The sequence below is a fragment of the Mustela erminea genome, chromosome 3, assembly GCF_009829155.1.
Source record: "Mustela erminea isolate mMusErm1 chromosome 3, mMusErm1.Pri, whole genome shotgun sequence".
NCBI lineage: Eukaryota > Metazoa > Chordata > Mammalia > Carnivora > Mustelidae > Mustela > Mustela erminea.
Genome location: NC_045616.1, coordinates 3,642,848 through 3,665,319, shown reverse-complemented (window position 1 = coordinate 3,665,319; position 22,472 = coordinate 3,642,848). Strand labels below are relative to the sequence as shown.

At 51.3% G+C, this 22,472-nt stretch overlaps 2 protein-coding genes across 2 annotated transcripts; one reads left to right on the top strand and one right to left on the bottom strand.

The window, feature by feature from the left end:
• Positions 1-16,816: 16,816 nt before the first annotated feature.
• LOC116585818 (histone H2A.J) lies at positions 16,817-18,380 on the bottom strand. Its single transcript, XM_032335062.1, is given in 3 exon segments — positions 16,817-16,969; positions 17,390-17,953; positions 17,956-18,380. Coding segments are annotated over 2 exon segments (771 nt in total). The 5' UTR covers positions 18,325-18,380; the 3' UTR covers positions 16,817-16,969; positions 17,390-17,551.
• A 215-nt stretch (positions 18,381-18,595) lies between these two features.
• LOC116585819 (histone H2B type 3-B) lies at positions 18,596-21,552 on the top strand. The gene has a single exon (XM_032335063.1). It carries the CDS (start codon positions 18,639-18,641, stop codon positions 19,017-19,019), a length of 381 nt encoding a protein of 126 aa, XP_032190954.1. The 5' UTR covers positions 18,596-18,638; the 3' UTR covers positions 19,020-21,552.
• The last annotated feature ends 920 nt before the right edge of the window (positions 21,553-22,472 follow it).

Genomic DNA, 22,472 nt, shown 5'->3' with positions numbered 1-22,472 from the left:
CTGCCGCCACTTCCACTGCCGCTTGCTTACAGCGGAGACGTGGAGCAGCGCCCCCTTTTATAGAGGCTGAGGCCTTCCCATTGGCTGGCGGCCGGGTGGCGCGATGGCAGGCTATACTCTGATTGGCCCGCAGCGCGCGCCACTCGGCTCCTCGCCCCTTAACTGCGCAGGTGCGGGCGTGACAGCCAGTCAGTTGGGTGGAGCACACAGGCATTGGAATGCGCTGGTTCCCGTGCTAGCCGCCTGGGGGTCAGGGTCAAGGTTGGGTCACCGGGCTGTAGGGTCAGGGTCCAGCGGGTCAGGGTTGGGTCATCTTGTGGGGGGCGGTGCGTCTCCCCACACAGCTCCCTCCTTTCCCCCTCAGCATTCCCCTGGCTCCCCAATGCTCCAGGGTGGGAAGAACCTTCTAGAAGGCGGCATTCTGCGCTCGGCCTGTCTGTGGTGCCAGTGTTGAGTTTTCGCAGCCGGCGGTGAAAGGCTCAGGACGAGGCCAGGCACAGACCCTCCGCCTCCACGTTCTTCCCTCATGGGTGACCAGCGAGCTGCCGGTCCCCATAGCTGGACCCCAGCCTGGACTACGCCCAGCGGCTGTGCATCCTGCCCGAGCTCTGGCTGCTCCTGGGCACTGACGCCCCCCGGTCCTCGTCCCCCTGCAGCACTCAGGGCTTCTCCTCGTCTGCTCCCTCTTCCCTGTGAGAGAAGCTCCCTTGTTGCCTGACCCTTTAGGCGCTTGCAGACCCCAAGTTTACTGCCCTTGGCTGAACCACATGTGCCACCCCAGAAGGCCAAGTTCCACGAGAGGGTTATTTTGAGCTGAAGGCACTTGGAACATGGCAGATGCAAGGGGACAGCTCAAAGCTCTCTTTCTCTTCCTGAAAACAGAGTTAAAAGTCCCACGGAAAAGGGGAGGGGTCTACAGTGGAGGAGAGACGCGTTTTATCCTCACGGGAGGGACGTGGAGACCCACAAGGACTGTGCATACCGAGACCTTGTTGGTAGAACTCTTGTCTTGTTCCATATCCCAGGGGGTCTTAACTGCTTTTCTGCAATTGCCCTTCTTTGTCCAACCTAGCATGAAAGCATGCAGCTGTGGCCCCTTCTGTGTGTCTTCATTTCCTATGAAGATTCTTCTGTCACTAGAGAACGCAAATGCTTGGGGCACCCTGGTGGCTTGGTTGGTTAAGCCTCAGACTCTTGATTTTGGCTCAGGTCATGGCCTCGGGGGTCACAGGTTGGAGCCCCACGTGGGACTCCGCCCTCAGCCTGGGGTCTGCTTGAGATTCTCCATCTAACTCTGTCTTCCCCAGATCCCACACTTGCTCCCTCTCTAAAATAAATAAAATCTTAAAGAAATAAATGCTTTTCTCTTGCTGGAGAAGAGTCCTTAGTGAGATCTAAGATGAGTAGAGGAAAGAAAGCTCCTGCCCTGTTGCAATAGTCTTCTCCCCTACCTTCTAATAGTCCGTTCCAACAACAGTCTCTCTGTCCTGCATCTGACCTTTTTAGCTGGTCATTGGTCACACAGAAGCTCTGCTGCTGTCCCTGAGTCAGGTCAGGTTGGCGCTGGGGAGAAGAAAGGAGAGACCGACCCGGGTTGCCTGGTGTATAGGGTGTGGGTCTGATGCAGGCTGACTAGGACTCCCCTGTGAATCTTTCCAGTGTGATCGCTCATTCAGCACAGGCAGACCCCAGATCGCTGGGTGTCCCAAGTGCGCCAGGCGACGATGGTGGGTGGATCAGGGATTTCTGGCCCCGGAGCCCCGGAAGCAGTCCTGTGGGGCTCAGCTTAGGCTTCACAGCTGGGGGCTTGCTTTTCAGACCACAAGAGCTTCGTTCTGTTATCAGATTTCTGCTTCTCGATTCTCAGGGGACTCGAGTCCACTCCCTGGACATAAGGTAGAATGTCACCTGGTTCCATGTGTCTGAGTGAACCAACACAGAAAACAAGGAATTGGGGGCTTCCTATTGTGTACCCACGCCAACCCCGATTTGAAACCGTGATCTGTACTTTGTGTATGTGGCGATGCCAATTGAACAACCCCCCCCTTTTTTTTTAATTTTTAAAGATTTTATTTTAGAAAATGTGAGGGGCAGAGGAAGAGACCAAATCCCAAGCAGACACCACACTGAGCACACAGCCCAATGTGTGGCTCAACCTCATGACCCTGAGATTACGACCTGGACTGAAACCAAGAGTTGGATGCTTAACTGACAGAGGCTCCCAGGTGCATCAGCCTTTTTTTTTTTTTTTTTTTTTAAATTAGAAAAAGAAAGAAAGGGGAAAGTTTTGTTGCCTCCCAAGTTGGGATAGCTGCCCGATACACAGGGCTCCAGGGAAGGGACACTGGGTGGAGGTTTCTATGTGATTTCTACCTAGAGTTCCAAGTCATCTTGGAGAACATTCCAGAAAATCACAGACTCTATCTTCTTAGTATTGTGCAAGGCTGTATGATTTAAATCTTATGGTAGCTAGGGAGCTTTTCTGTTTTTCTCTGTGTTTGGAATGCTTCTTTTTGATTATATGTGTTTTTAATGATGCAGACACACAGAAAGAGAGCTCATGCTTGGAGTCATTTTGACGTTGGCCGACGTATAGCTCCCCTGGGAGCCAGAAGTAGGACCCACACTCTTAAGAAGCTGAGAGTTTCTTTATCACAGTAAAATCTCTGTGTAATTAGTTCAGTTGACACTTTTCATGACCTCAGGAACTGAGTTCTCTGTGGTTCCTACTCCCTCAGAGATGCCAAGGCCCAGGGGAAAATCGCCCCCCAAGAACACAACTCTCCCCAAGGTCATCTGTCCAGAGACAGCCTCGGACCCAAACATTCCCCCCGAAGTTTTGGCTTGTCTAGGACACATGCATTGTATGGGTCAGGCTGTGTGTGCTCTGTGCATACATTTGGTTCCAATCACCGTGATGAGGAGAACAAAGGCCAGAGAAAGGCCACTACAAGGAAATCCCCTTATAGCTTGCAGCCCGCTGGTAAATCCTGGAGGTGTGCTGAGCATGGCATACTTCTCTCAAGGAACTCACGTGTGCCTTAATGTTGACGTTTGATTTCAGACTAGAAACAAGCTCTTCTTGACAATGACCAGACCTCTGGGGGCCTGTTGACCTCATTCTCATCCTGCAGAGCTTCCTTAGAAACTGAGCTTCTCTCTATCCTCCCTCCACAAACTGACAAGTCTGTCACTGCATCCATCCTGCGTTGGAGGGAAGCCCTCCCTCATCTAGATGGTTCTTCCCTTGCTCTCACCGTTTATGGTGTTTGCCTGTGCAACTCGGGAAATACAGCATTATGTGAAGCGTGGCGTTGTAGGTCCTTTGTAACTTTTTCCTTTTTAGAAGGTGGTGTTTTCTGTTTTGGTGAATAGGTGGCAAGAATTTCATTCTTGTTCTTTTTTTGATCTCATGAATCTCTCTGGTCATTTGGCAAAGCTCAGAATATTTTAAAACATTTAAAAATGCATACAATGAAATGCCTTAGAATGTTTTTAAATGCATGACATTTTTTTAAAACTGCGAAGGAAGTCAGAGATACTGAAATACATTGTCAAAATATATACAAAATTAATTTGTCATATAGTTATGCATATTATATATTTAGTTGCATGTATATAAATACATATGTTTATTACTGCAGTGAGTGCAAAGGTCCGCTAGGGAAGGGCTTGTGACTACTGCCATTTGGAAGTGGCCGTGGGCAGGAAGGACATTTAGAGATCTCTGTATGGCGAGGATCCCATCTGCGGTCCTCTGCTTAGCACATCGGTTAGACTTTTACTTAAACCTCTTTTTATGTAATTGGCCTAGGGCTTGAAATATACATTTATGACCCATCTAAGTCGACTTTGCTTTTTATGTATGTATTTAATTTTTTATTCTTACAAATATTTTCTTTGTGTATTTATTTATTTAGAGAACGTGTGAGTGCAGGGAGGAGCAGAGGGAGAGGGAGAATCTCAAGCAGACCACACACTGAGCCCCCCCCCCGCCCCGATGTGGGGCTCAATCACACGACCCTGGGATCACAACCTGGGTCGAAACCAAGAGGACACTTCACCAACTGAGCCAGCCAGGCGTCCTGCCGCTTTGACTTTTATATATTTATTTCTTTACTTATTTTGTCAGATTTTTTTTCTTTTATTTGACAGAGTGAGCACAAGTAGGGAGAGTGGTCAGCGGAGGGAGAAGCAGGCTCCCCGATACAGGGCTCGATCCCAGAACCCAGGGATCATGACCTGAGTGGAAGGCAGATTCTTAATGACTGAGCCACCCAGACACATCCAATTACATATATTACTCCTTTGGTCATTGTCACACAGTCCTTACATATTCTGGGTTTTTTACATAAAATATTATTCCATCTTCTTTCTTCATTTCCATTTGGGAGGCTTCTACTGGCCTGTCTTCAGGCTCCCTGATTCTCCCCTCATCCAAAGCCAGCTGGCTGAGCCTGTCAGAGGCAGCCTTCCTTTCTGTGTCAGCCCGTCTGTCCACTTCATTCACTAGAGTCCTCAGCGTTTTACTGCAGTTGTTCTAAATCCCCAGTCTGAAAATTCCAGCACCTGCATCGACCGGCATGTGGTCCTGATGGCTGTGTGTCTCTTCATGCAGGAATCCTTACTGTTGGCCATGTCTGGTAGTTTCTGGTTGATGGCCAGATGTGATGCTCACACTGAGTGATAAGAACTTGAGAGAGTCAGGGTTCATTGGGAGGACTTGTGGTGTTCTGGGTATGGGGTTGGGCTGAGCCTGGGGCAACGGTAGCTCTAGGCCCCAGAAGCTCCTTCTGTCTGGCTGATGCTCTAGAGCATCCAAAGTAAATTATATATATAATTACATGTATGTAATACATAGATCTTAAAATAAGAGGATTAATTAAAAGGATACATCTGTGTATCTTATTCATTCTATTTGTAGGGAGCACCGAAACTAATACACAGCTTTTCAGAGAAAAGTGAAAATAAACAAAACAGAAACGTCTTAGACATGGGGGCTGCAGCACTGAGAGCAGGCTAGATGAAGTGCTTGCTGCTTTCTCAGTAGGTTGGGGTGGGGCTGAGCTTGACCGCGGTGCCAGGGCCAGTTGGTGAAGTCAGGGTTAGGGTTAGAAGTCAGGGAAACTGGGTTGGATTGTACAGGTTAGAGGCAGCCGAGAATTTTTGAGTGTTGTAGAGAGATGAATGCTTTTGTGGATGGCACCTCCTTGAGCGCAGGCGCCCATCGGGAAAGTGAATGACAACAGCCATTCTGCCTTTTCATCCCTCGAGGGGCAGACGAGCTAGCCAGGTGCGCTGTGTCCAGAGGCACCAAGCCTGTCATCCAGTACCAGCTCCAAGTGAGTTTTCGGAGCGTCAGAGCCAGGGTCCTGTCCAGCGGCTGTCTCCAGGGACCCCTCCAGCATTCATCCAGTTTCCAGCAGGAAACACAGCAACATAGAATGATGACTCAGAAAACAGATTTGTTTTGCTCACAGATGGTGCTCCTCCCACGACAGGCTGCATAGGACCCCTCCCCAGGTACATAGGTTGGAGAACTGACGTCCAATACAACACTTTGATTTTGGACTTCTAGTTTCCAAAACTGTGGGGCATTGCATTCCTTTCTTTGTTTTTAACATGTTTTATTTCTTTACTTGAGAGACAGAAAGCGTGCAGGAGCACAGAGGGAGAGGCCGACTCCCCACTGAGAGAGAGCGGGAGGTGGGACTCCATCCCAGGACACTGAGATCATGACCTAAGCCAAAGTCGCCCTTTAAACCTTTTCTATCAATTTCCCAGCGAGCTTTATATTTTCATGAAAATAAGCCTACTTCTCCCAAGATCATCCTTGTTTATTTTATTTACTATCATGAGTGACGTTTTCCCCATTCGATTTTGTACTGACTCAATGGGAGAAAAGGAAAGAGAGTTTAGTACGTGACTGAATTTCCAGGGGAGCCCGTTCAGGTGTGCTGCTTCTCCAGGGCAGTGGCTCTCCAACGGTACCATGCATCTGCAGACCGACGAGCCTGGCGGAATGCATGGCTGGGCCTCATCTCCTCGTGACTCACTGGGCCTGGGGTGACTGGACTTGGCCTTCCTGACAAGCTCCCATGTGACTTGATGCTGACTAAGTACCGCACTGGAAACACTGCTCTAGGATTTACAGGTGTTAAAAACCACCAGATACGGTAGGAAAACTAGCAAATAAACCCACAAAACACCCCCAAAACCTCTTTCTCTACAATCTGTGATACTGCAGAATAAAGACTCTAGTAGGAGATTTCCTTGCCCTTCAGAGGGTGATGCTATCTCCATTATAGTTGCGCTAGAGCTTCCTCACTGTGAGGAGCCACGCATTACTACGACCCCGAGAGTCCTCTCTATAAATGTGATTTCCCTGCTCCAGCAGCACCTGCCGCCCCTGGGCCACAACCGCCTTCTGACTACAGCTGCTTTCGGTGGGCCCCAGCCCACAGGAGCGCTCTTGGGAGGGCTTCTGTGCTCTGATTGGCTGGGTGCCCCAGCTAATGTATCCAATCAGAGAGCTGAGATGCCTCCGCCGTTTTGAATAAGCTCTTTGGTCCAATCCCACTTGTCTGCTCCCAAACCCTCATTTGCATGCGGGCCATATAAATAAGACCGTGGCCGCTGTTTCAGCTTTCTCACCCTGCGCCATCGCCTCTGTGGAGGAGCTTCGGCACCTGGGGGGACTTCACGGTGGCTGTATCAGAGGGTCAGAAATACCCGGATCTCCAGACTCACCACTTTCTGCAGTACATTCCGAGACCCCCTCTACTAACCCAACTCCTGCCGCTATGTTTAAAACACACTTCACTACCCATTCCTACCCATTCATAAGTCAATCAGAGAAAGAGAACTATCATATGATCTCCCTGATATGAGGAAGTGGAGATGCAACGTGGGGGGTGGGGTGGGGGTAGGAGAAGAATAAATGTAACAGGATGGGTCCAGGAGGGAGACAAACCTACACAGGAGATTCTTAATCTCACAAAACAAACTGAGTGTTAGGGGTGGGGAGGGGGTTGGGAGAAGGGGGGGTGGGGTTATGGACATTGGGGAGGGTATGTGCTACGGTGAGTGCTGTGAAGTGTGTACACCTGGCGATTCACAGACCTGTACCCCTGGGGCCAATAATATATTATATGTTAATAAAAAACAACAACACACTTCATACTGGTTTTCTATGGTTGCCCTAACAAACCACCTGAAAGGCGGCAGCTGGAAGCAAAGCCAGTTCCTTTCGCAGTTCTGCAGGCCAGAGGTCCTTGCTCAGCTGGGGCCCACTGAGGCTCAGGAGCTCAAATCAAGGGATCCTCAGGGTTGCTCTCCTGACCCAGGGCTCCGGATAACCTCCCTTCTCCCCCCGCCGCCCCAGGCTCACGGAGGCTACAGGCAGCCCCTCTGACTGCTAGCTGGCCCAGCGTGGGCTGTCTTTTCCTCCAGCCACGGCCCTCATTTCTTCTCTGGCTAGCCCGGGGTGCCCTGCAGCCCGGGAGGGTCCCATCCTCCCTCGGACTTCCAGTGTGTCCTGTGCTGCGTCTTTCTCACCCCAGAGAACAGAGCTCCCTCCTGGTAAGCTGCCTGTGATCAGCTTGGGAAATCTAGGATAATGTCCTTCTCCGCAGATCTGCAGCCTTCATGACAGCTGCAGGTCTGGTAGGAGCAGAGGAAGGGGTTGGGTCTGGTTACCAGAGATGTCTCCACTCAGATTTTCCCTTAGGACATGTGGAGTTGTCCATTATTCAAACCAGTGAGGTTCTGTAGTAAACACGAGGCTCCTTCCTCCGTTTGTGGACCTGGGCATGTAAGCGAGGTTCACATGCTCACGTAGATAGCCACAGATGGCTCAACCAAACAGGATGTAACAAAGCTGGGATGTGTGTTGATTTTGTGTTAGGAAAGTGACCTGGTGGGGTGCCTGGGTGGCTCAGTGGGTTAAAGCCTCTGCCTTCGGCTCAGGTCATGATCCCAGGGTCCTGGGATTGAGCTCTGCATTGGGCTGTCTGCTCAGCGGGGAGCCTGCTTCCTCCCCTCTCTCTGCCTGCTTCTCTGCCTATTTGTGATCTCCATCAAATAAATAACTAAAATCTTAAAAAAAAAAAAAAAGTGACCTGGTAACACCGGGGTGTGTCGGACAGTCCTAACACAGAAGAGGTGTTATGTCTGAGGCTCTCCAGGGCGGGAATATTTGCTTGCCTGAATGATTGAATATACAATCATGGGGGATGCATGGGAAGTTAGAGTGAGCAGATGTTATGGTTGCATGGATACAAAATGTATTTGTTCACAGGGACGCCTGGGTGGTTCAGTCGGTGAAGCATCTGCCTTCGGCTCAGGCTCAGGTCATGATCCCAAGGTCCTGGGATTGAGCCCTGCATTGGGATCTCTGCTCAGAGGGGAGCCTGCTGCTTCTTCCTCTCCCTCTATCTACTGCTCTGCCTACTTGTGCTCTCTCTGTGTCAAATAGACAACAACAAAAATCCAAAATGTGTTCACAGAAGAATTCGTCTGCTCTCAGTAGAAAGAAATGAGAGGAATCATAAGTGTCAGCCTCCTGGGATCTATTCTACACACATAAGTGGCCATGTCTTTGGTGAGGACCATACGACCAGGGTCATGCTAAACAAGACGACCTCAAAGTCTTTGTGGCTCAGACTCCAGAAGAACAAAAACACAGTTGACCCTGGAACAATGCAGGGGTTAGGGTGCTGATCCCATGAGCCCTTGAAAATCCATGTGTAACTTTGGATTCCCCTAAGACATTACTGTTAATAGCCCATTGTTGATGGAAAGTCTTTACTGATAACATCAATGGTCGGTGAACATATATTTTGTATGTTATATGTATTATATGCAGGATTCTTATAGCAAACTAGAGAAAAGAAAATGTCATTAAGAAAATCCTAAGGAAGAGGGGCACCTGGGTGGCTCAGTGGATTAAGCCTCTGCCTCCGGCCTGGGTCATGATCTCAGCGTCCTGGGATTGAGCCAGGCATCAGGCTCTCTGCAGGGAGCCTGCTTCCCCCACCCCCAACCCTGCCTACTTGTGATCTCTGTCTGTCAAATAAATAAAATCTTTAAAAAATTATAAAAGAGAAAATCATAAGAAAGAGAAAATACATTCACAGTATTGTAATATATTTATAAAAAAATCTGTGTCTAAACGGACCTGCACTGTTCAAACCCGTGTTGTTCAAGGGTCCACTGTAATTTGTTAAATAACTGGGTTTCCTTTAAAACCTGGGAAATTTCAAATGCATGCAAAAGTAGACAAAATAGTAAAATAGACTAGATTTCTGCAATTATCAGCCAAAGACCAATTTTTGCTCTTTTATATTTTTACCTTCCACTGCCTCAGGTTATTTGGAAAAATAAAATCTGAAATATTGTCTCAATTCATGCATACATATTTTCCTGAGTTCCTAGGGCACTGCAGTTGACTAAAACACGTTTGTTTAATATTTCAGGGTCATAATTAATGACGCTTCTCAACAAATGGCAGATCCTGTCTTCCAGGTGTTTTGTCAGTTACAAATCTTCTCAACAGTAGACTATACAGAACTTATAAGCACTATAAAGGAAAATTTTCAGCTTCTGCTCTGGGTGGGCCCCGCTCCTGGGATACCAGGGAAGCTATACGTTAACATTTACTAAGGTGAGGGATGCCTGGGTGGCTTAGTGGGTTAAAGCCACTGCCTTCGGCTCAGGTCATGATCCCATGGTCCTGGGATCAAGCCCTGCATAAGACTCTCTGCTTGGCCAGGAGCCTGCTTCCCTTCCTCTCTCTCCGCCTGTCTCTCTGCCTACTTGTGATCTCTGTCAAATAAATAAATAAAATCTTAAAAAATAAAAATTGCCAAGGTGAAAACGATTTGGTAAAACCTTAGAGCACGGGCTCTATTTCTGTCGCCAGCCTGCCTGTGGATGTCAGACTCACCCACAATCACGGGAGCCCATTCCTTAAAACACATCTCTCTCTGTTATCCTATTGCTTCAGCTTCTTGGAGAATCCCTGCTGAGAAAACCTGGAATTACCACTCTCATTTGTCTTTCATCCCTGGTTGTAATAGGCCAAGTCTTTCCTGGTGTGTTAGCTTCCTGGAGCTGCGCTAACAAATACCACAAATTGGGGGGCTTACAACAGGGTGTAAGCAACCCCCCACTCCCCCCACTCCACGCCTGAACTGGAGGCCAGAATTCCCAGATCAGAGATTCATGGGGCCATGCTTTCTCCAGAGGCTCTAGGGGCAAATCCCTCCTGCTTCTTCCAGCTCCTGGGGGCTCCAGATGTCCCTCGGCCTGTGACTACTCCAATCTCTGGATCCATGTTCACCTTTCCCCCACCATGTGTCCACCTCCCTCTGACTTTCTTCCATCAAGAGACATATAGTTGCATTTAGGGCCAGAAAGATCCAGGAGAAGCTCCTCCTGCCAAGATCCTTGATTTCCTCCCAGTTCCCACTCAAGGTAGAGGCTACACCCAAGGTCAGTGGAGCAGGGGAGCTGGCCCCTGGGGTGAAGTGTGTGGCTTGAGATGGGGAGACATTTGCTGAACTCCAAGCAGCACAGGGAGGGTTAGTGCAGGGCAAGCCCACCTCAGATCAGGAACAGAAACTAAGCAAAGATGCAGGAGAGAGACGCAGCTAGGAAGAGACGAGGGCACAGCACACTGGTGACCTCTCAAATTCGCATTGCTACATGGAGTAACTCTGATGGAAAAAATATACAGATATCCCAGCTGGCTCTGCCAAAGGGAAAGGCCTGGTGAGAGTCATGTGGAGGAAAGGAATGCTCTCATCTTTGCTAGTGCCTCCCAAGAACCAGTTTTACCCAGTGTTGGTTGTGGGAAACTGTCGAGGACCCCCCAGCAATCCCAGGACTCTGGAAGATCAATCTGTCTTTGCAGGAGGGACACGGATGTCACCACGAGGAGAGAACAGTAGCCAAGAGAAACAGGCATAGGAGAACATCAGTGACTACTTCCCCCCACCCCGCGGCCACTGGGAGGGGCTTACCCCGCTCTTCACTGCCTCTGCAATATTAATTTTCATCAGGACCAAAACCCCTTGGACTGTGGTTTCTGCACACCCTGAGTGCAAAAACGTAAAACAAAATAGCTGAATTCATGTTTTGGGTAAACAAACAAACAAACAACCAACAACAGCAAGAAACACCACCTAAATCCAATCTGTGTTGGTCATCATCACTAATTCTCCCGGCCTCCGAAGATATTGCACGTTCCACTAATTTACCTCAGTTGTGCCCCTGTCTATCTGGAGACAGAGTCAGATCCCACAGCGCAGGGCTCAGTCCCACAGGACCACCCCACCCCCGGATCCCACGCCAGTGGCAAGTCCATGTCCACGGTTAGCTAGAATGTTCAGCCTACACGAAGATTACAGCCATAAGACCGCAGAAGGATGTAAATGAGATAGTGTTGTATTCTAACCGATTTCGGTAAACAGGAAAGTGCTGACATACGTGGGTATTGGGTTCTCAAGCCCGTGTTTATCTGAACGCTCGGATGTGGACATGTGCGTATGCCTGTCGGCAGCAAAGAGGGAAACAAAGCCTGCACAGAGAAACGGTGCACTCCGAGCAGGGGGGAGGAGGGGAGAGACGCAGCTGGCCGGCTGGGTGCTCAGGGTGCTGGCCGTGCTCCATCCCTGCGCGCACTGGAGCAGAGGCTTGAGGAGCCGTCACCGGACAGACAGAACGATCCCTTTCAGGAACGGCGGGCGCACGGGGCGCTTACAGCAAAGGAATGCGCGTCCCTGAGAAAAATCAGTGATGTCCAGTGTACAGACGCCGGTCAGCATCCGCCACTGCGAGCCCAGGGGAGCAGCGGCCAGGCGGGGCAGTCAGCATCCCAAGGCCACCGGGGCATGAATTCGCCTCCAAAGCCGTCAGGCTGCAAAGGCTTCAGGGCTTCACCGCGAGAGTCTCGAGCACAGCCCACGGGAGCCGGAGCCTCCGAGCCCTCAGTCAGCCTCGGCGCGCGCGCCACCAGCCGCCGGCGACCTTCCCCTGCGCCCCCGCGTTCCCGCATCCCGGCCTCTCTGCGCCCCCGCGTCCCCGGGCCCCTGCGTCCCCGCATCCCGGCCTCTGCACCCCGCGTTCTCGTGCGCCTACTTATCCCTGAGCCCCCGCACCCCCGCATGCCTCAATCTCTGCACCCCCGCATCCTGGTATCCCTGCATCCTTTGCGCCCTCGTATTCCCGCCCCCCCCCTCCAGTATCCCGTCACTCCTGCTTCCCTGCCACCTGGCACCCCCAGCGCTGTCCCCAGAGCTCCGCCGCTCTCAGGGATTTGCCAAACCTCCACATCGCGCGCTGCCTTCCCGGACCTAGAACCCTAAGACCGAGCATCGCCGCGATGCGCCGCCGGGCGGAGGCACTAGGCCGGCCAGCCAGTGCGGCCCCCCTATCCCGCGCTACCCCGACCAGCCCGGGGACGCCCAGCGCATGCGCCGCATCGTCGGGGAGCGGCCCAGAGATGGCGACCCGGCTCAGCAAGCCCTCGTCCCTTTTTCCATTTCAGCAAAAACAGCCATGCACGCTGTCGGCGACTGCCTTGGTTGAGGCCGCGCCCTTCGCCAGCGCTCCCTCGCAGGAGGATGGCCCTCTTTCTTGAGTCCCTCGTTTTCTTTTCTCGGTGACTTCATCCCAAGGAAACCCGGCCTGCGTGCAGCCCCCGGACCGTTTTGGGGCAGCGGTACCTTCAAGGGCCTTGGAACCAGGCAGCTAGGGCTCTTCCAGCCGGACAGCACCAGGCTTGCACAGATGGCCGGGCATCCCACGCAGATGTGCACCCTGTGAATGGCACACCTATAGGGGCGCTCGTCACGCCGCGCCTCTCCACGTGCACAGGTGTCCTTGGGAATCAGGGCACCCAGGCTTTGTCCTGCCATGGCGGAGCTGTGAGAGTCCATGGTGAGGGGTAGTCGGGCTCACCTGCCTGGGGGTAGCTGGAGGCTAATGTGCTTTCCAGTTCACTGCAGGTATTGGCACGGAAAGGCTTGCAGGCCCATCAGAGCACTCAAACAGGTGGATTATTAAATCCATTGAAAACTCCCAGCAGAACCACGAGCAAGAGATGGTGTCAGTGGGGAGGAAGGCTGTCCCTCCCAACCCCAGGCACACCTGTCCCGTGTCCCTGTGTCCCTCCCAACCCCAGGCACACCTGTCCCATGTCCCTCCCAACCCCAGGTACACCTGACCGTGTCCCTTCCGACCCCAGGCACGCCTGTCCCATGTCCCATCGCTCCCCACTGCCTCAGCCTTCCCGTTGATGCTGGGGCCACCACCGGATGCTGGGCCCGTGCACACAGGTGTGGTGTCCCTGCCACCCTGGACAGGCTCACCTGTGGAGAGTCCCAGAGGTGGCTGACTAAGACCTAATGGAAACTGAGTGTCTCCAGGGTGATTGCTTCATGCCTACTGCATACTTACTTATCCTATTTAGTGCCTTCTGTATACTTTACACTCACGAATACTTAGTGCCCAGATGCCCCACATTGGACTACTTTGTGTCTTGGTTCTCTTGTATCTTTAAGCCCCACTCACTCTCCTCACCTTTATCTACACTCCCATCTTAGGACATTTATCCATTCCCCTCCTGCACCCCAGCTGCCCACTTTTATTTCCTTGTCTTTCCCAGTAGAATGGAACATTCTAACGTCATAGAACAGGTGCTCTCCCTGGGAGGCTGCAGCCAGGCTGAGGAAATGGGAGTGCAGAGAGCAGAATGCATGACCGAAGGGAGGCCTGGCCTGCCCAGAAGCCAAGAGTGCTTCTTCACCATGGAGTGCATGTTTGTATCTACTGCCTGATCCAGGATGACCTTCTCACCTCGAGATCTTTTCATGACACCTGCAGAGACCCTGTCCCTCAATAAGATCACACTAACAAGTTCTGGACATTAGAATGGGGTCATATGTATTTTGGTGGTGAGGGCACTACAGGTGGGCTCCCGGACTCTCCACGGACAGGACCTGCTTTCCGACATTCCCCATGTGCTGATGATTTCCACGTGGGCGAACCTGGCTGGGGGGACCATGAAGAGGTGCAGCCATGGGGGTGTGCCTCCGGTGGAGGGTGCAGGCTGGCCGCCAGGAGAGGGGAACACTCCCTGGTAGCAGGGTGGGAGCCTGCATCTCCAGGAAGGCAGCTGCCAGGGATGGCATTTGGGCCACACCTCTGCCATGGCTGGAATGAGAGCAGGAGGAGAGAGGACACCTCTCGTTGAGCTCCAGGACCTGTGGTGTACGACAGCATGGCTCTCATGGACGGTGGATATTTCTTCAAACTGGGTACCCAGCAAGCCTCAAGACTTTTTGTGAACCTCAGCATGGGCCATGAGTCCCATTGTGCAGGCTGGGCCTCAGGGGACTCTGTCCTCAGGGGACAGCGTGAGGAAGTTGAACTATCCTTGGAGAGAGCCTAGATACAGGAAGACACAAGGCCCCCAGGGTTGCAACGGGGGCTCTTTGGAGCAGAGCTTTCCTAGGAGACTTCACATCAACCACTGACCTACCAGATAAACACCCCTCCGCCTCCCCCCAAACCCCAGACCCTCCACGGCTGAAACACTCGGGGCTGTTCCATCATGCTGCAGGAGAAAACTGGCAAGACAGGATCCAAGTAGGGCTGTCCGTGGCTGGGGTGAGCTGCGGACAGGGCAGTGGGTAAGGAAAGGTGTCTTCGAGGCCTGAGGACAGTGCTAGCAGGAGAGGTGGTCATGGGCCCCATGGTCTCAGGGGAGGAGGGGGGCGCCAGGATGTGGTCTCCCCGGAGAGCTGCCTGGGATTCAGCCACCCACACGGAGGGGAGTGGGCAGAGCGGCGGATGCAATTCTAAAGGTTTTGCTGGGTGAGAACGGAGAGAAGAACAAAGTCTTGGTGAAGCTTGGTGACCAGTGCATGGAAACAGACCCTCCTGGGAGCAAGAGGTCAGTTCTGGTGACCAGGCCTGGGACCTCCATGCGTAGGAGAGCAGCATGGGGGTGGAGCAGCTGGGCTCCGCCCAGACCTGACAGCTCTCTAGCTCTCTACCAGACCTCCTCAGGGCATGTTCCCTAACACTCTAGTTCATGGTCCAAGTGAATACGTAAATTGAGGGGGTCCTTTACGCTTGTTCACTTGAGAGTCTTTTTTAAATTTTAGAAAATTTTCATTTTTAAAAAAAATTTTTCATTTTTTAAAGATTTTATTCATCCACTTGAGAGAGAGAGAGAGAGAGAGAGAGAGAGATCACATTTGGTGGGGAGAGGCAGAATCTGGGAGGAGAAGCAGCGGCCCCCCCAGCAGGGACCCCAATGTGGGACTGCTTCCCAGGACCCCGGGATCATGATCTGTGCCGAAGGCAGACATTTCACTGAATGAGCCCCCACCCCCGCCCCCCTTGAGAGATTGTTGACCACATTGGAAGTGGACAGAGCAGGGAGGAGCTACCCGATGTGGGGCAGGGGCTGGGACAGACCCATCCAGGCCCAGGAGAAGGGCAGTTTGTGTGATGGAACCTGGCCCAAGGGAGTAGAGAATTCCAGAAGCTGGGAGTACTTTCCTGGCTGTGGTTGTGAATGTTACTGCATTCTTCCTGTGGGACTTCGTACCTCCCGGGCTCACCTTTCTCAATAAACTACTCACCCCACAGGGACGTGGAGAGCATGGCAGAGGTAATCCAAGGCCGGGGGATTGGGTACATGGGACTTGCCATAGTGAGCTGGGAACAGGCCTCCGATCTCCAGGCTCTGTAGAGGCTAGCGGTCTGCCCCATCTCCCCTCCTTCCCCAGCGACTGGCAAGCATGGATCTCCTCCCCACCTGTATGGCCCCATCCATTATGGCTATTTTTTAGACATGGGATCACACCCCATGTGGCCCTTTTGTCTGGCTTCCCTGGTAGACGTGTTTTCGAGGCTCATTCTCATGGTAGCGCAGGCCAGTGCCACACTGTGGTTGAATGGCGTTCCACAGTTCACTTACACATTTGTCTGTGGGGACGTTTGGGCTGTTTCTGGCTTTGGGAACATACAAGTCACTAAGTCATTGTGGGTACCTGGGCGTGGGCCATGTGCTGCTTTCTTATGGAAGCGAGGGTCCGAGGGGCTTCCTGTTGCACAGGTGGGCAGCTCTGAGCATTTTATCACATATCTGAGCCAGGTAAGCCCTGACAGAGGATCAGACACTAGACCAGAGGTGTGCAGTTGAATTTTCCATGAGGACGGTGCTGTTCTGTTCCCCTACTGTCCAATGTGAGGCTGCTGGCCACAGGCGGCCAGGACACCTGAGAAACTGCACCCTTGTGTTCAATTTTAAATCACTGACCCCCGAACAGCTCTGGTGGCTTCTTGGTCTCTACAGGGGACAGCTCAGCCTTGGAGATGACGGACGAAGGGCTGCCTCTAAGAACAGTGTCCGCCCCCCACCACTGCACAGCCTCCCACTTCGTGTCCCACTTCTGGAATAAAAAATCGGGAGCTCCCCAAAGAGACTCGGCAGACCTCAGCCCCCTGCCCCTGAAAATTCATCATTTCTTAAATGCCACGGAGGGATTTGACGACATACAATGACCTACATCAGTATCAATGCATAAACACAAATTTCTGCTAGAGCTGAAGACGGTCACTGGACACACAATGGCCAGCTCGATTTCCAGAAGGCTCTCTAGGGTCTTGGACATCCTTGCAGCTTGTGTCCCTGACATGGGGCCTGCTGAGACACGTGCTCTGCTATGTTCCTCCGCTGCAGTGGAGTCCTATGTTCTGGTCCACGTGGATAGGTCAGCCTTGTACTCCCTCGGTGTGAATTTCTTTCACAGCAGGAGGCTATTTTCCTAAGACCAGCAGATGTGTGCTGAGCTCCAGATGGTGTCTAGGGAGCCCTGGTTGAGTAGACCTAATTTTAGGAAGTGCAAATTATATAATACTCCTGAACTGTCTCACCGGCCTGTCTTTACTGCTGTAAAAAATTAATGAAAACAATAAAAACAAAGATAGTAGAAGTAACAAGTGATCAAACTGTGCCAGATGCTGTCTTAAAGAAATTATTACGACTCAACCAGTGAATCCCTCTGCCTCCACGACTTGGCCAGGACCCTTGGGATTGTCCAACTCCTTTATTACACCACATGGAGCTCGTGGACAGTCCCCTTCCGAAATAGCCACACCCATATTACATGATCTGATAATACTTGACGCAGACTGAAGTCACAAACCTAGTTTTCCTGACGAAACTCAGTGGACAAATTGTCTTATTCTCTCATTTTAGCTATCAGCCTAAAGGACTTGGATTCATGTTTCACCAACTCAGACTGAACAATTTTAATTCTTTTAAACATTCTATTTACAGTAATATTTTCTTTAAAAAGTTAACACTCACCTTAAAAATGGTTTCTTAAAAAAGATTGCAAACGCCTCTAGAACAGGAACCCTTTCCGAGACCCTCGTGTTCAGATCAGATCGGAACTCGGATGGTTTCCAAAAACTTCGAAACATCGTCCCGCTCAAGCACCTTCCCATTTTTAAATGTAAATCCTAAGGTTTACGGGGCCCCTTCTCTCCACGAAGGACGCTTCTCCAGTACCCAGTGAACCCACCGGGTTCTGCAGGCCCGGAGTGGGCAAGCGGCCTCTTCCTGGCGGCTCAACGTGGCCCAGTAGCACAGGGACAGGCACCTTCCCGGCGAGCGGTAGCCTGGGGGGAGGGCAGCCACGTGTACGTGCGCACCCGCGGCGGCACACCTGCCCGGATCGTGCCTCGTGCCCGGTTCCCCGTGCGCCCGGGAGGTCGCAGCCCTAAGACAAGGAACGGAATTGTGCTCAGTGCGGCTCTTTTCTTGAGGCTGGGGGTGGCTCTGAAAAGAGCCTTTGGTGTCACGGGGCCCCTGGGGCGCGCGGCCGTTATCGGCCCGCCTCCGCGGCCTCACTTGCCCTTGGCCTTGTGGTGGCTCTCGGTCTTCTTGGGCAGCAGCACGGCCTGGATGTTGGGCAGCACGCCGCCCTGCGCGATGGTGACGCGGCCCAGCAGCTTGTTGAGCTCCTCGTCGTTGCGGATGGCCAGCTGCAGGTGGCGCGGGATGATGCGCGTCTTCTTGTTGTCGCGCGCCGCGTTGCCCGCCAGCTCCAGGATCTCGGCCGTCAGGTACTCGAGCACGGCCGCCAGGTACACGGGCGCGCCCGCCCCAACCCGCTCCGAATAGTTGCCTTTCCGGAGCAGGCGGTGCACGCGGCCCACCGGGAACTGCAGGCCGGCCCGCGAAGAGCGTGACTTGGCCTTGGCACGCGCCTTGCCGCCCTGCTTGCCTCGGCCAGACATCTCCAAGTCGGGCGCGGGGAGAGTAAAAACCTGAAAAAAGACGCCAGTAGCAACGACGCCGCTAGGCCCGGTGAGCCCTTATATATGGTCCAGAGGTAGCCGAGCCGGCCTCGTCCGATTGGATAGCGACATCCACCAATCAGAAAAGGAGACCGCCATCCCCCTAATTTGCATGCGCCTTTTTCCAGTGGTGACGTGACGTAGCACTTGAGCCTATCAGGAACGAGGAACTCTGGATCCTTCATTTGCATACGGGACGTATAAATAGAGTTGCTCCGGTCCTCTCTTCTTTTTGTTTGGAGAGATCTGCAGCCATGCCTGATCCGTCCAAATCGGCGCCCGCGCCCAAGAAGGGCTCCAAGAAGGCCGTCACCAAGGCGCAGAAGAAGGATGGCAAGAAGCGCAAGCGCAGCCGCAAGGAGAGCTACTCCATCTACGTGTACAAGGTGCTCAAGCAGGTGCACCCCGACACTGGCATCTCGTCCAAGGCCATGGGCATCATGAACTCGTTCGTCAACGACATCTTCGAGCGCATCGCCAGCGAGGCCTCCCGCCTGGCGCACTACAACAAGCGCTCCACCATCACGTCCCGCGAGGTGCAGACGGCCGTGCGCCTGCTGCTGCCCGGCGAGCTGGCCAAGCATGCCGTGTCCGAGGGCACCAAGGCTGTCACCAAGTACACCAGCTCCAAGTGAGGCGCACCGGCCGCCCCGGAACCCAAAGGCTCTTTTCAGAGCCACCCACACAATCGAAAAAGGGTTTCGAACACGGTCAAGGATTGTTATGTGAACCAATTACGTTTTGTGCGTCCTAGCGGTTTCCTGGTGGTTGGGGATGTGTGCGTGCGCACGTTAGTGTGTGAGTGTGAGCAAGAACGTGGAGCTATTATGTGCAGAGTTCTGGGACGGGAATCCTGGCCAGGCGTTCAAGGATCCCATGTCCACCCTCCCCTTTTCTTGGGGCTATTCATGCGTCACCAGTCGAAGTCGGAGCCTTGAGCTTCTGCGTCCTCTGGTGGCTGCAGAGTGTATCCCGGCCTTTGCGCGCGTGGAGTGCGCCTGTGGGTGAGGGGCGCGGGGCACCTCCAGGAGGCCCTCGTGTCTTCCGTCCCTCCCCAGTGTCCCTGATGAATGAACCCCGGAGGTGAGGACTCTGTGGTTGCCTGGCCCGGGCGGTAGCGCCTGGAGCTGCTTCCTTACCCAGACCAGATCTCGTCATCTCCCCCCCGCCCCCCCACCGGACCAGACCTCGTCATCCCTGCCTGGACCAGGCGTCGTCATCCTGGAGCGGTGAACGGTTCTGGGAGGGTGTTTGCGTGGCTGGATCTTGCATCGGCAGAATATTTGGAACCGAAAGGGAAATGGAAGCGTCTCTGTGCGCGGGAGCCAGATGTAATAAGACGAAACCTGCGGGTAGCTGTAACCTATGCGGGGATGGGGGGGCATCAGCTCAAGATGTCTGTAATCCTCTGTAATTCCACCTTTTATGAACAAATTAGCTCCTTTCCCTCTCAGTTACACTTTTATTTTCTGGGAAGCGTCAGTGACACAATTCTCCTTTGAATTTAGGGCATTTAATTTGGAAAGTGTCATCTTGGCTCAGAGAAAGCGCTTCAGCACAAAGAGTCTTCACTTGGGAAAAGACGTCGCTTTTCCTTTTGCTTCGCTTGGCTTTTCTTATTTGCAAATAAGAGATGCCCAACAATCGCTTTCCTTGAGCCGTTTTGAGTCTTAGATAGATAGAAAGGTAGTGTCTTCAGCTCAGGCAGGGAAACATAATACACAATGAAAGAGAACAATCGTGTTTTTCCAAATCATTTCTCCAAAGGAAGCCGGTTGGGTACCGCCTGGGGGGTGGGGGTATGGGGTGTCTGAGGAGGGAACGTCACCCCGCCCCAGCGCTGAAGCCCACCCACCCACTCCTTCTGCGTGGGTCCAGGCTAAAGGGATTGGAAACCTCACGCGTTTTTCGGTTGGCATCTAAAATATTTTTTTCCTTAGTTCTAATAGTTAACAAGGACGCAAATCCCAACACAGGACGTTTTAAAAAGCAAAATGGTCACAACCAAAAATTGTAAAGAAATGTCTGAATATTTGTAAAGTTCTTGAGCTTTTATACGTTTTCAAAATCTTTTTTATTGAGGACACACGATCTTTTCAAGGTATCTATTGAAATAGCAATTAGATACCATAATTCATAAAACACATGATCAAATTCTTGGTTAACGCTGAGATAGTCTAGATGATCTTTTTTTCTCCCTGAACTCATTCCCATTGCACTTCTCGGAATTTCATCCAAATGTAAGATTTATTTTTAAGTGTTTTATCCATGACCTTTCTTTATCCAAAAAATAATAAATAAATAAGAGATAGGTAAATTGTAACTTAAAAATTTTTGTAGGTGACAAAAAGTGTTTAAAAAATCATCTGGACAGTATGCAATTGCTGAAAACATGTTTTGGTACATAGGCATCAAATATAATTATAAGTAATACTCAATCAGAATATTAGTGACACCTATGTCATTCAGTGAGATTGATGGGTTCTCCCTACCTTGTGGGCTCCCTTTATGCATCCATGGGCACATACAGTATTGTCGTGGTTACAGTGACAGTGGTTACAGTGACAGTGATGTGCCTCCTCGCTTTCCCTTTACCTTTTTTTTTAAAGCTACATGCTCTGAAACAATATTTACAAACAAAACAAAACAAAAACACCCAAACAAACCCATACATACAGAAATTTTGTCATGGCTATTTTACTCAAATCTCTCCCTCCTAGTTATAATTCCAAAATTTGAAAACGGTCGTTTGTCATCAACATCAACACTTGTTAAGAGATATTTGATTCATAATGAGCACTACAGAATCCAGCCCTCCACTGTGAAGCAGGGGTGTCCTGGGGGGGTGGGGTCTGTGCCCTCAGCCCTCTACTCAGGTGGACTAGGAGTCTATCTCGAGCACTTCTGGTAACAGGAAACTAGTCTCCCAGATCCACGATTCTCTGCCTGACTTATGAGCTTAAGACATAGGTTTAATAAAATGAAACTTGTCTCCAGCCGTGTGTGATTGGGCTAGCAGTAGGCAATAAAAATAAAATAGAAGCTGAAGAAACAATTCTCAAATACAATGGTATGAAAGTGTCTTGTTCTGGATAATGCAAAATGCAGATTAATTTCTGTCTTTTCACTGCTCTGGTACGCACACTTCATTATCATGAAAAAAACAAAGAAAAAAAAAAGGCTGCATCTGTGTGCTCAACAGTAGGGTGGAGGCTACAGAGAAAGCCAGCAGCAGCCCCAGACAGAGAATGGGCCTGGTTGGGCCCTCTCCTCCCAGCGCATCTATAAAGGAAGATGCAGGGTGTTGAGAATTTATAATCAAGAAATGGAGGGAAATTGAGTACAGAGCCCACATTTGTAATAGGGCTACAGAAGAGAAACAGAAATGTTATTTACATTAAGCTGGAGGTTGGAGGAAATGCTGACAATGCGGGGTACTGACAGTGCATAGGCTTGGAGAGGGAGGGCCCAACACAGTGGTGGAATCCTCTGGGTTTGAGATCATGAAATAAACGCTCAGATCTGGAAGGCACTGGAGGAATTTCGCAGGTTTCCTGTCTGACGCGCATTTAAGACCACTCCCCTCCCCCCATCTCAGCTAAAAATTCCAAGTCATATTTGCTAATTACTATGGAGTAAACCAGAGATGGAGCGGCAGGGGCTATCCCTTTAATAAAATCTATAAAAGCAATCAATCTACTGTATAAAAGGTTAAATGCTGATGGGAGCGTGGTAGTCACTGGAGATGGCCAGAGTCCCCTGGGGGAGAAGAAAGGGGGCAGGGCCCACCTGAGGGAATCAAGTGTGGAATCCAAATCCTGGGAGGCCTGCTGGCTTTCAGAGACAGAATGCTCTTGGAGGTGTTTGTAGTTTGGGAGTCATTAGAACAGCGGGATGTTTTTTAGGGTGAGGGCAGCTTGACCTGTCAGGCCTAGTGCTTTGGTTATGAAGGAGGCAAATTATACCTCCTTTGCATATGGTTCACCTTGTTTTGTTTTGTTCTTAAATGCCTTCCTTTCGTTTTCTTAAAAAGGCTCTTTCCACTGGGTGTTACATGAAACTGGTAAGTTATTAAAATCTACATCTGA